Source organism: Gavia stellata, chromosome 18 (genome assembly GCF_030936135.1).
Source record: "Gavia stellata isolate bGavSte3 chromosome 18, bGavSte3.hap2, whole genome shotgun sequence".
In the NCBI taxonomy this organism is placed as follows: Eukaryota; Metazoa; Chordata; class Aves; order Gaviiformes; family Gaviidae; genus Gavia; species Gavia stellata.
This window is the reverse complement of record NC_082611.1, coordinates 12,290,854-12,304,382: the sequence shown is the minus strand read 5'-3', so window position 1 is coordinate 12,304,382 and position 13,529 is coordinate 12,290,854. Positions and strand designations below refer to the sequence as shown.

General features: G+C 37.9%; 1 protein-coding gene across 3 annotated transcripts in view; it reads left to right on the top strand.

Annotated features, from left to right (window-relative positions):
* Positions 1–2,261: 2,261 nt before the first annotated feature.
* PARN (poly(A)-specific ribonuclease) overlaps positions 2,262–13,529 on the top strand; it is a 63,260-nt gene continuing 51,992 nt past the window's right edge. Inside the window, exons 1-11 of one of the 3 annotated variants that reach the window (XM_059826208.1) lie at positions 2,262–2,288; positions 2,682–2,759; positions 3,656–3,735; positions 5,516–5,583; positions 5,678–5,759; positions 6,498–6,558; positions 7,265–7,430; positions 7,643–7,708; positions 8,547–8,585; positions 10,480–10,522; positions 11,195–11,275. In XM_059826208.1, coding sequence (XP_059682191.1) covers positions 5,522–5,583; positions 5,678–5,759; positions 6,498–6,558; positions 7,265–7,430; positions 7,643–7,708; positions 8,547–8,585; positions 10,480–10,522; positions 11,195–11,275 — 600 coding nt within the window. In that variant the 5' untranslated portion in view covers positions 2,262–2,288; positions 2,682–2,759; positions 3,656–3,735; positions 5,516–5,521. Of the gene's footprint in view, positions 2,302–2,681; positions 2,760–3,655; positions 3,736–5,515; positions 5,584–5,677; positions 5,760–6,497; positions 6,559–7,264; positions 7,431–7,642; positions 7,709–8,546; positions 8,586–10,479; positions 10,523–11,194; positions 11,276–13,529 lie in introns of all 3 variants that reach the window. The other 2 variants (XM_059826206.1, XM_059826207.1) reach the window with 2 other exon arrangements.

The window sequence follows — 13,529 nt, the reverse complement described above, 5'->3', positions numbered from 1 at the left end:
GATGTATGCCCCCTGAAACATTTCTCGACATATACAATTACAAGCAGAAAACTACACAATAACGGGTATTAAAACTTGAGTAAGTATCATGAGAGTTCTAAATTATTCTTAACACGTAATAGCATTTCCTTTTTATTGCAATATATTATCTAAAGGAAGACAGTAAAGAGGAGACTATTCCTAAAGAGGAACAAAGCCAGAGAATGAGGCACCTGAGCTGTTAAGTGCACCATCAAAAATTAGATTTTTCTCCAAACCAGATCTTTTCAGAAAGCAAAAGGAAGGCAAAGTACTACCATGTATTCAAACTCTAGTTGTGCAGTTTGGGACACTAGTAATGACAGTGGCAAATGCAAACAGAAGTCATCTAACAGGTCCAAAAAACCCCTAACCCAATGCAAAGGTAAATCTGAGGGGATTAATTGGACATTAGACCTTCAAAGAGAAAAGATGTCTAGTATCAAATGGTAGTGCTGACTACTATCAACTAGACAGAAATTGGTTGAGATAGATAATTGTCATAATTCAGCAGAGTACTTTGCTGTTATTGTAAAAAATTACCTTGTAACCTATATGCAGGGCACATTTCCAAGATGATGGCACCAGAAAAAATCAGAGCATACAGTACTATATCCAAGGTAAAACTGTATTAAATTGTAGATTATTGCACTGCATAAATATTTTTGGAGCTACTAGCATCAGAGTCAATGCTAACTCTAATTATGCTGTTTTAGTCCTGCTATTCAAGTTCTTTATACTTTTTCTCCTTCCAAGTTAAAAATACCTTTTTTTAATAACTGAACAAAAAACCCCAAAAGATTCACTTAAGTGTTTCAAATTTTCCTTCTAAATACATAATAGTACACACATGTTGAGGTAGAAAATGTCTAATCTGTAACACATAATACTTCAATTCCTATTAAGTAACTGCACTTTATTACAGCATCTTACATTTCTACTTGCAGTTTAGCTTTATCTGGTAGGTGAATGAAACGGAGTTCCTGGATTTGTCAGTTGCTTGGGGAAAAATGTCAGATTTCTAGAACAGCCATCAAGCACTTGAACTAGAAACTGCAGGAGCATTTCTTAAACACTAGAGGAGTAAGATGAAAAATTTAGGCTTCAGCCCATTTACTGTGAAATAGAAAAATCTACTACTATTTTAACTAACCTCTTACATGATTAAATAGTGCTCAGTATGGTTTGCTGGGAGTGCATATAGAATGAATTGCTTATACTGAAAAGGCAAAATCTTGAGGAATCTTTACAAGCTCTCTCTGCTCAGTCCTGCATAATTCTCTGTCTTCTACTCTATGCAGAAATTACCTCCCACTTTATGGAGAATTTTCCATTTGTTTTAATTCTGCTGGCATTCTGGAAAAGAGTCTTCATTTGCTGTGTGAACTCTAAACCTGCAGCACGTATGCTGAACTCTGCATACTCTCCTTGCCCACAACTTCTGCTTTCTGCTCTTGTGCAACACCTTATCACTTGGTAGCCGTTTCCTTCCACAGCACAGATGCGGGGACATCTTGCTGAGCATTGAGCTTTGCTTACGGTTATTCTAAAACGATGTGTGAAAGTGCCGCTTTTATCATTTTAACAGGAAGACAAACGCTTCTTTTGTAATACTTCAAGCCTAGCAGTTCCTCTGGACTTTTCATCATTCAGGCATAATCACCAGTAGTTCTCCACTATCCTTCTGGTATCTCCTCAGCAAATTCCCATCCCTTCTTTCTTGCTGGTGATAGTTCTGCCTTTCCGGTCCGAAAGGCAAAGACCATGTTTTTCAACATCTGCGACATTTCAAACCCCCCCACAGAAAAGCAGCTGGTTTAGGACTCCTTTTCCGCTGGCGGCCCTACTACAGCTTTTCCGCGCCGCAGCGGCGAGCAGGGCTGTCCTCCGCCGCTGTTACACAGGGCGGCAGGCAGCTGAGGGGCACTTTCCAGGCCTAACGGTCCGCTACAGCAGCGGCGGGTCTGCTGCCGTTCAGACGCAGGCGGACATGCCCTCCCCCTCCGGGAGCGGCTCCTCAGCCGCCCCGCGGGCCCGGGGCTGTGCGTAGGAGCAAACGACCGGCACGCTGAGAGACCAACCGCCGCCCGCTACCAGCCACCGCCCGCGGGGAAAATGGCGGCCGCCCCGCCCGCCGCTTCAGGGCGCTCACGTGGGCGCTCACGTGCGGCGGGGCGGGAGGGGCAGTTTCCGGAAGCGCTCGGCGGCCGTTGCGGGGGGTGCCGAGCGGGGCCGAGCTCCGGGCAGGCTGGTGCGGGCGCGGGATGGAGGTGATCAGAAGCAGTGAGTGACCAGCCGCCCCTGCGCGGGTCGTACCTCGCGGCGGGAGGCTCCGAGCTGGCGGCGCAGAGGACGTCCCGCTGTCCCGGCTTCCCTTCCCCAGGCTGCCGGCGGGGTCCGGCCTCAGCCTCTTCTTCAGAGGCGAAGGGGGGCCCCGCTCCTCCCCGCGCTCGTGAGGGACAGCCCTGAGGGGGAAGGTGCGGCGGGCGGGTCCCCGCCCTTGCCCCGGGGCTGAGGCTGCGGCGGGCGGCCCCCGGGGCGGCAGGCCCCACCGGCCCCGCGCTCGTTGGCAGGTGCGGGCCGCCTCTGCTCGCCTGAGGGGCGGCGGGCTGCGGTAGGAGGTCGTTAGTAGTCTCAGGTGTGTTTTACCCCTTTACCCGCAGATTTTAAGGATAACCTAAACAAAGTTTATGAAGCCATTGAAGAGTCGGACTTCCTGGCCATTGATGGGGAGTTTTCAGGTACAGTCACGCCTGTTTTGTGATTGTGAACTGTTGGCAATATCTGTGTGGGGTCCCAGGTGCCCGAGTTTGCTCACGAACGTATCTCAGTGTTGGCTTGAAAAAGCTAAAGCTAAGGCTACCACAGAATGATTAAGCCACTCACTATATGTGCGCTAGCAAGGTTTTGGTCAAGGAACGATACGTGTCATATTCATGCTGCTTCTACTCCCTCCCCACAGTACTCTTTCAACATGTTAATTGATTTTCAGCTGCAGCTCAGGAAAAAAAAAAGATGATTTTATGCATGTCACAAAAGCAAGAGGTTGGGGTAAATAAGGGAGGCCCTGCAAGTGTCTGGAGAGGGAAAGGCAGCAGTGAGAACTTTTACATTTGTAAATCCCAGAGGGTCTATGCAACAGAGAGATGCCTTAATAAGTGCTTTAGCTTTGGGATATGGAGTTCAGTCAACCATGAAACATAAATGTGATCAAGATTAGGTTTTGTTAGATGTGGTGCTTATGGAAATACGATTGTTGTTATGTATTGCTTAAGGTGACTAAGTCATTCAGTAAATCTATGGACAGCACTCTTCCCATTTTTAGTTTTACTTTGATCCTTCATTGTGTTGTAAAGACCCATCAACATTATGTTACTGGTAGATTTTTTCACGTTACTATCATGTCGAATAGGAACCAGAGCAGCAGAGCTTTACTGCTAGAACACTACCATTAAACTGGGGTGGCTTTTATGCTAAGATGCATACTTTTATGCAGTAGAAGGTCTTTCTCAACTGAAATAATCTTAACATGTACTTTAAGTGAAAACGTTTTTCTTAAATTACTAGTTGGTACATTTCTTTGCTGTGGCTGATTTTGAAAAGCTTACCCAAACCAAAATATGTTCTACATTTTCAGGGATCAGCGATGGGCCTTCTGTTAGTGCATTAACCAATGGCTTTGACACTCCAGAAGAAAGGTATCAGAAACTTAAAAAGGTAAAGTGTTTACCTTGACTAAAATGAAAATGCTGGAAAAAAGTTAGATCTCCTTAGTTCAGAATGGAGACAATGTAGGGAAATATGACAGAGGTCTGTAAAATTGAGTTACATAGAGCAGACAGGGATTGCTTGTTTCATTGTCTCTACCAGCACAAGAATTGGGGAGTGTTGCATTAAATTTGCAGAAGTCATGGTCAGAACAAACAGACAGCCATGATTCCTCACACAAGAGTTAGTAGATGTGTAGAACTTATTAAAGGATGTCGAGAATGTTAAAATTTATCAGTTTAAAGGGGCACTGGGTAAGAGAAATTCAGTGGCAGAGAAGCTACATCAGAGCTAGGGTCCTTCCCAAACTACCTCCCTTACCAACATGTACTGCCCCTAACAGAAGTTAAATGCCAGCTGTCACCACCAGCTCTGCCTCTCTGCAGCACAAAAAAAAAAAAAAAAGGGTGCTGGAGGGCATCAAAAGAGTTACTGAAAAATAGCCAAATGACCACAGGAGACAACATATGGTGTGTGAGGGTCAAAGGGTCAAAACTGTGATGTTTTGGGTTGTGGGTTTGATTTGGTTTTTTTTTTTTTTTTCCATAAGAAATGCTAAGGATCTCGGCACATGCTGTTTCTTGAATTGTCCAAGGAGTCCATAAACACTGTTTACTAATATTGATGAGGGAATTACTGGTTAGTGCTCCTACTGAGAAACTAGGACAACAAATGGCAAAAACTGGGGAGGAGGCTATAGCTAAAAAAAGAAGCCCAAACACTAAAGGAGACAATAAAAGTAGAGACCAGTCTCTGAAGAGTATCCAAGAAGCTAGAGGATGCCATATTCTGTTCATATGGCTGAATATGAGCCTTTGAGGGCTTCAGGGTAGCTGATGATTCAGGCTCTGCAGGCACAGTCAGTCTCTGTTGCTCATTGTAAGAGGTCTGATGTATCGGAAGCCAGCCCCAAATTCTTTGTTGTCACCTTCTTAAAACTTAACTTTTACCAGCTAATAAATTAACTTGATTATTGATATTTTTGATCTTTATGCTCAAAGATAAGAGGACTAATTTTATATGTCCTGTTGTCACCCATGTTTTTTCCCCTGTGACAGAATTGAATAATCCTATGTCTTCTTTGTGTTAAAAATGGTTGTTTGGCCCTCAGAAGGAACGAGTCTTTCAATGAGACCTCAATGCTTGTTTATTTTCTTGTACACTTGCAGTGGTGTTAAGTTTCCAGTATTGATCCAACAATTGTGAAACACTAGAGGATGTGATGGTAAAGCGCCTGGTGACTATGCTAGTACTTCTATCACGTTATCCACTGTTAGCCATGTGGATTAGAAGAATGTTAAATGTATTATTATGTGTATTTGAGAACTATATACAGCCAGTGTCCCTCACAGCCTGCTCCCACACTATGAGGGATATAAATGAACATTGAGAAGGAGGACTGACAGCTGTTTTAGATGCAGCATCTCTTGTGTGTGAGCAACAGGTGGAGAGAGATGGGACTTCCCCCAGTTCCTGTCTTGTTTAGGGAATGGAAGTGCATACAAGTCATCTTTGGGCAATAGTAAGATGATTAAATGGGAATGAAGACTAGTTGGAAAGCTCTGATGTATTTTCTTCAAAATTACCAACAGAACAAATGTTGTTTAAGAAGATTCAGATTTGCTTAATTTTGAAGTGGAGAGAAATAATATTTATTGTGGATGCACCCCAGTTATCTTTAAATATGTACAATTTTTATTCTCATGCAAAGTTTTTGTTTCCTTTCCAGCATTCCATGGATTTTTTGCTCTTTCAGTTTGGCCTTTGCACTTTTAAATATGATCACACAGAAGAGAAGTATGTTATTCTTTTATTCCTTATTTTCTGAATTGAGGAATTTATGAAGTAATATTGATCAGCTGTATTGACATGCAACTAATCTTTTTCACAGGTATATAATGAAGTCATTTAATTTCTATATTTTTCCAAAACCCTTTAACAGAAGTTCACCAGATGTCAAGTTTGTCTGTCAGGTTAGTAGAAAAACAAGTTTGATTTTTTTGTTTGGTTAAGGTATACCTGCAGCAAATTTCTAAAAAATATTTCTAGGAAAACTCTACATCATTGTAGAGGGAGAAGTGTACAGTTCTTTTAACAGCTTAAAAGGCAGATAAACATAAGTTTCTGGGATTTGGTTTTTTTCTTATAGAAGAAATAAGCATCAGTTAAGAGCAATCCCTAAAAATGAGCTTCAAGAGAATATCTTTGACTTCAGTTTTTAAATCTTGTTATACATTACACTGTGTGGTTTCTGGAATTGGAGATAATGTTCCAAACTTGGCAAGATGATTCTATTTTTTTTTTAATTCCTTTCTTGTCTGACTTCCTGCTGCCTTGCTTTTTCTGTTTGATCCTTTATTCCCATCTGCTTATCTCACTTCCACTGCTTCCTAGGCTATTGCCAGCATTTTTCTGGTCTCAGATTTGTTCTCCTGAACCACATTTTGCTTTCTTTAGTTTCCTCTACACATAGCTCGTTCTTTCATCTTTATCCCTTTAGTGTATTTATTGTTCTTGTACTTTATGGAAGTTGAAAATAAGTAACGAAAGTAGCATAGCCTAAACTTGCTGTGGCTTCTTTAGGGTCACAAACTTAGTTGCTCTTGACTTTGAACCTAGTATAATTTCTTAAGAAGTGTAAAAAAATAACTGATCTTTTTATGCCACAGATGCTCTTGCCAATTGTGAAGCTGTTTTTTTTTTTGTTGCAGAGTTCAAGTATAGATTTTTTAGCAAACCAAGGATTTGATTTTAATAAAGTTTTTCGCAACGGTGAGTTGTTTTGGTTTTTTTCTTTTTTTCAATGTCTGCGAAATTTATGATGACATCTTTCTTCATTTTCTGCAAAAAGAAAAAGGCAGCCACTCATGATACTCTCTTAACACATAATTAAGTTCTTAGAATCATTCTCCTCTGATCTACAATTGTCCTGATAGTTACTCCCTTTCCAAAAATTCATTGTATAGATTCAACAGGATAGAATTCCTATTTAGATAAGTGCTTGGTTGTTTATTTTTGTTCAGTGGCTAAACATAAATAGATAGGTTAACAAGTTATGTAGCTGTGTAATGGATCAGTAGTGACATTTTAGAAAATGATTGAATCAATGCATTGTAATAGGTGCTGCTGCAGTCTATTATTCAAGTGATGCAGATAGCAAGGAAGAGGAGTGCTAAATATTTTTGTGACTGTGATCTACAGCTCTGCAGGCCTCAGGCTCATGCCTTGTGCAGATGAGGCATATAGCTCTTGAGTCCAATGGTACCAGCTAATCTGGCATATGCTAGAAGGAAGCCTGTATACACACAGATAAAGAATGGGGTCTAGAACAGATGACTGAAAGGGAAGGATGTGTTTTGAGCCTTCAGGGGTGTAACACTGGCAAATGCTTGGTTAGTAATAAGTCTTTGCTAAATCATACATCGCTATTTTGTCCTAATTATGATGAGCTTTTAAATGTGTGGGTTTTTTTTTTAAGGAATTCCATATTTAAATCAGGAAGAAGAAAGACAGCTAAGGGAACAGTATGATGAAAAACGTTCTCAGGCCAATGGTGCAGGATCTCTGTCATACATTTCTCCTAATGCCACAAAGTGTCCTGTAACAATTCCTGAAGATCAGAAAAAATTCATTGATAAAGTAGTGTAAGTAAAATTGTTTAATATCCTCTGGTGTTGTTGAAACTAAAGCATAAGCAGTAGTGACGTGTTCATATGTTGAAGCTATTTTTATTAGTTCACTAGTTGTGAAATAGTTCTCTTTTTGTTAAGAAATGTTTTCTTGTCTTTTGCGGAGAGCTGTAAACATAGTAAAAAGAAAATGGTAGATATAGATGCAAATCATGTATTTCTTCCAGGGAACAGATAGAAGACTTATTAAAGAATGAAGAAAATGAAAGTTTGGAACTGGAGCCATGTACAGGGTCAGTTTCTGAAATCACGTATCTTATTAAAAAATTATTTATTTTGGCCATACAGAATTAGGAGAGTGACAAGGAAGAAGACTATCTTTACTTGGGTTAACTGTAGCAAAATCTACATTTGACTAATGTCTGAAGGTTGACAAGATGTGGTAACTTATATGAATGTCATACTCTGCTTTATGAGCCATAACTTCTGCATGTAGAGACAATATATTTAAGTATAGCCACGAAGTGTCTTGCATGTGAGCCTCCTTTTGCTACTGCTGAAGTGCTCTATAAGCCTTGGATATGCGTTTTATAAACAAATTTCTCAAATCTATTGAGCTATCAGTTATTCGTAGTTGACACTGTATTGAAACTGTTTTTAGTGGGTCTCCTTTCCAAAATCTATTTAGCTTTGGAGTCCAGATGTTTGGAGAGTACGGTTATTGAAAAAAATAAAAAACAAACAACAAAAAATTGAATTTAGAAATACTAAAATACATTGATAGAATATATATATCTATTTATTCTATAAGTAGAAGAATATATATATATGGAATACGTTGTGAAGCTGGGGGTAAGGTAACATCACTGTATCTATATTCAGTAATCATGACTACACAATATTTCCTTATGAGAAGATATGTGGATAGCTGTAGAAAATGGTGTAAATGGCTTTAAAGCTTGGCAACTGAACATCAGAATTCCGTAAAACCCTTCCAAGCCTATAGGTTCTGGTGGCAGTGACTTATGCTTTAAGAATCTTTCTACAAATGAATGGCTTTAACTGAATATTAATAATTTGAAATGCTTTTGTAAGTGGAGTATTAGTAACACAACTGTTTTTTTATTTTAGATTTCAGAGGAAATTAATTTATCAGACCTTGAGCTGGAAGTAAGTTACTGGTAATACTGCCTTACTGTATATTTTTAGTATTTCTGATAAGAATCTGGCTAAGATCTGATCTGCTTAATCTCAGAGGTGATTCATTTAGACTTTTTTTCCTTTAAGAGAAGACTTTTATAATTTTCTGAAGATAAATTGCATTAAACTTGATTCATTTGAATATTTTAAAGCTTAGTATTTATTTTATCATTCCTGTCTAAAATCTGAATAGAACAGCACAGCCTAGAATTATGTAACAAATGAAACTTGACAGGTTTTTAGTGAACAGAAAGTGCGTGTGCTTACAGAGATAGTGGGCTTTACTTGAAAAACTACTAGGTCTATAGTAGGTATTGGTATGTTTATAGTTTTCTGTTATATGCCAAGTATAAGCATTTCTGATGACTTAAAAATCCTAATTCTAGTAATAATTCCTTTCTCCTTTCTTGGCTTACTTTATCGCTCATCTTTGCCTAAATAGATCCCTTAAGGCCTTAGGAGAAACTGTAAGGCTGTAGAGATGAGATTTTCATTGTTCTGACTGCACGAATAAAATGTGGAAAATACAGTGGAAATCTTTTTTTGTGCATTTAGTTAATTCAGTGTTGCAACAGTATCTGGCACTCTGTTACTTCCACTTCTCTCTATAAAATGGAATCTCAAGAAGTGAGCTTGAGAACTAATCTGAAAAAAAGAGAGTGTTTTCAATAATTTTTCTATGTGGATTTTTTTTTAATATATTGATAGAATATCTCTATTTTCTAGTAGCACATAGTGTTATGTTTGTCTGACGCTTATTCTTGCATCTTCTCTCAGTGGATGGAAGAGTGTGTTCACGAATTGTATTTTTTTAACATCCAGCTGTGTTGCTTTATGTGTAGACAGTTGTGTACACTGTGTGTGTATATTAGCAAGAGAAAGCAAAGTTGTGAAGTTAGCATGGAGATAATTAAAGCAGAAAACAGTGAGGTTATTGATTGCCCTTGTGTCCTGAACTCTTCACAGGTCATTTTCTCTATTGAAGTGTTCTGTTGTGCAACAGTGTTTCGATGCATCCAAGGTTTGTGACATGAAAGAGCTTGCAAGTGAGGTGTAGGCTCAAAATTGTGTGAGAAGACAGGGTGGAGAGGAGACAATAGTACTGTAGTATGTGTTCTCTAGTACTAGTTTTAATAGTAGCCAGAGGATGAAGGAAACATGCTGGTTCTGTGGTGGTTATATAGTTGTGGCTAGTTTGTTATAATGGGAAGATCAGAGTAATATCTACTTGTTAAGCAGTGAAAAACAGTATTTTCCAAACTTGCTATCGGTTGGATGCTCTGTGTGTGGTAGTACTTTGGTAATTAAATGTGATTGTGACGGAGTGATGCAACCCTGTAGCAGAGGTAATGACATTTGTATTAATATTTCCTGTTAGAGCTTACTGTTAACAGGAAGTTCAGGGTTGTTTATAAATCCTAGAATAAGTGACATACTAAAGGCATGCAGTTACCAAAGAAGCTGTCTTGTGGCTGCAAGTAAATGAGAGCTTTCTCACCAGTTTTTTGGTTTTTGGATTTCTTGAAAGCAAAGATTCTAGATTGTGATGAAATATCTAGATGATGTTTACTTAATATTACTAAAATAAGAAGTTATAGGTTCCACAGCAATAGGATGGGAAATTACATAAGAAAATACATTTTAGTGCTAGTTCCATTAGGTAACATAAGGAGGCCTGTTTAACTAGCCTATTGCTTCAAATCTTCCATTATTTTAAATTAAAAAGGAACTTTTAATAGTTCTTTTGCACTTAAGGCTTATAGTAATAATGAAACACGAAATTACTGAATCACTGTTCTGGTTTCAATATACTAAATGTCAAATCAAAAACTACTTATATTCACTTTTCATTTCTTTGATGTAGGTATCCAAAAGGTATCCATGTTGAAACTCTGGAGTCAGATAAGGTAACTAGGCATGTTACTGCCTGTAACATTTGTTCTGTTTAAAGGAAATTGTATTTCTCAATTTTACCAACTCTCCTAACTTTTAGATCTAGCTTGAGCTTTGTTATGCAAAGTGCAAAACATTTTAAATGAAATAAAATGAACTAGTTTCTAAACCTTAAATCTGACCAACATATGAAGTGTAAGCATGTATTTGTGTGGCTTAGTATTATGGGTATTTTAAAAGCATACTAAAGGATATTTTAGGATGTAGTGGATCTATCGTTCAGTTTTGGTGAAAAGTCAGTCTGTTGGTGAAAAGTAGATCTTGGTGTTAGAGGAAAAATAGTGGCATCACATGTTGTATCCTCACTTCCCAGTACAAATCTCTGCTTCAAAAGATATTTGAAATCCACTATTTACAAGGAAATGCTGATAACCTTTACTCAGAAGTAAAAAGTGGATTTAGTAAAAGTTAGGTTTGGTACATGAATGTAACACAGCTTTCTGAAGTAGGCTTTCAGGAGTAGGTGATAAAGTGGTGCTTTCAATAGAAACAGTCATGTTGCCAAGTAACTGCTGCTGAGGTATAGCTTAATTTTCTTTACAATGTAAACTTACAGAGACTTGCAGTGGTCCTAAATATGAACTGCTCAGAGCCATTCCTCAAACTATACATTTTTTTTATTTCAGAAGGAGAGATATCTTGTTATTAGTAAGGTAAATGAAGAAGAACGAAAAAGAAGAGAACAGCAGAAACAAGCAAAAGAACAGGTAAATAAGTTCCATTTCATTAGTTTACATAGAATAAGGAGGGGGAGAATCTATGACTTCAATCAGCTGTGCAAAATTGTGTAATACAGTTTGGAAGTATTTCCCTTTTGTTTGGCTATTGTCTGAAATTGATCCTCCAAATTCTACCAGATAACTTGGGCTTTGCAATAGAGCAAGAAGAGTTGCAAGACACTCTACAAAATTTTGTAAAGAATGAGTAACTGTAGAATACTGAACCAATACTCTGGAGCATATAAGACATTCCTCCTTATAAGAATCTGCTCTATCAGAGAAGCATGGTCTAGTAATAGGAGGCATCAGTTGATTGGATTTATTAGTGCTTTATAACAACAGTCATTGCAAAAAGTCTTGCAGAAATTCTTGAGCAAGTTTTCACAGTATTTGCATTCACAATTTGTCCTTGGACAAGGGGGTTTTTTTGGTAGTACTGAAAGAAGAAAGCCGAAGCTACTTGACATGGTGCAGTCATCAGTGCTGCTAGTTCAGGGGTGTTTATTGTTCCACAACGATGTATTTTCAGGTTTTAGAGACCTGTTTCAGTCTTTCTTTGTATAACCCATTAATGGTTAGCTATAGGGCGGGTTTAAGGGCCTTATGTTCAGTGATTTCTTTGTAGAATAATAAATGAGGTAGGTATTTAACAATCTTAAAAAAAAATCTGCTTTAAATCATTCCCATTTGTCCTGTCTTGATTTTTGAAATGACTTGGATCTTTTCTGGAATAGAAACCTGGACAGGACAAAAAAATAACCCTAAGTCATTAAAAAAAAAGACTACCATGATATTTTATTGAAGTTTCATGCTGTGCATAAACATACAAGTGATTAAAAAAACCCAAAAAGTCATGCATGATTTCTACACTATTTGACCACTTTGCAGGGAGTTAGAAGTAGTTACTAGGATCACACTTAAGACAAATGCCATCATAAGCAAGTTTCAAGAGAATATTTCAGCTGAACTTCAAAACAAGAACCAAAAGCAATTTGTCACACACCTCTACAGCATTAAAAAGTTTCAGTATAAGTTAGAGGTTAAGAGAAAATAACTCAAATTATGGTGGACAGTGGTAAAAACTATATACCAACCACCATTACTTGAGCTGAAGTAAACCATGGTTTCATAGAAAAAAACCTTGTCCTTTGTAACTCTGTTACAAAACTTGCTTGTTCTTACTGAGTTAGTGTCCTGTACAATTAATACGTCATCTGACTTTTCTTGATAGAAATGTGCTGTACACAACTTCTGTAGTAAGAAGTTGACTGGAAGGTCATGTCTGGTATATTCAGGCACTCTCAGCATTGTTTATGGGACTTGATATTTTTGCTTAGTGAGTTTAACGCAAGTTTCAAGAAGTCGTAAGACTTGAATTGTGGGAATTCTTGATCACACTCTTGTGATTTGTGCTTATAAGTTTCAAGATAAAGTCAACTTGGGTGGAGCAAATAATACTTGCATGCACAATGCCTCTTAAGAGGGAAAGAGATATCTAACAGAGACCTCAACTAACATGACATCTCTTTTTCCAAAAGGCAAGTTAGGGACAGTTTACTACTACAGTAGATTTTTCTGAAGCAGTCTTTATAGGTGTACTACTCACTCTTGACTAGTGGCTGAACTAAAATAATAGTGAATGATTTTATTGAATTTAATTTCTGGTTGAACAAAGACAAATAATGCAAGGCAGAAATTACTTCCCTAGACCTGAAAAAGAAAAATCTGTTACAAAAAATTCCTTAAGTGAAGCTAAAATAGATGCTGTAGTCAGATCCCCCAAACCCATCTGAATCTGTTTAAAATGTGTAGCTCACATTATATAGTATTGTGTATATATAATACTATATATTATATATATTTTTTGTGTAGTATTGTAGTTATATAATATTTCTTATTTTTGTTTATATAAATGGTGAAGAATGTTTCCTCCCCAATGTCAATGTTAGCATAAAAATACAATCTGATTTAATAGAAATAACAATCAGGATTCAACCTGTTGCATGTTATAACAATGTATGCAAAAAATATGGGTGAGGATATGCAGCTTAATTTTAGTATCTCCTTCAGCTGTTTGCAGTCTCATAGCTGTTGAGCACTAATGAAGATACTGTCTTGACAATGAACTGACTACAGCTGTATTGATCTGGCTGGGATGAAATTAACTTTCTTCATAGTGGCCCATATGTTGTTGTGCTTTGCATTTGTGGCTAAACCAGTGTTGATACCATAGAAGTGTTTT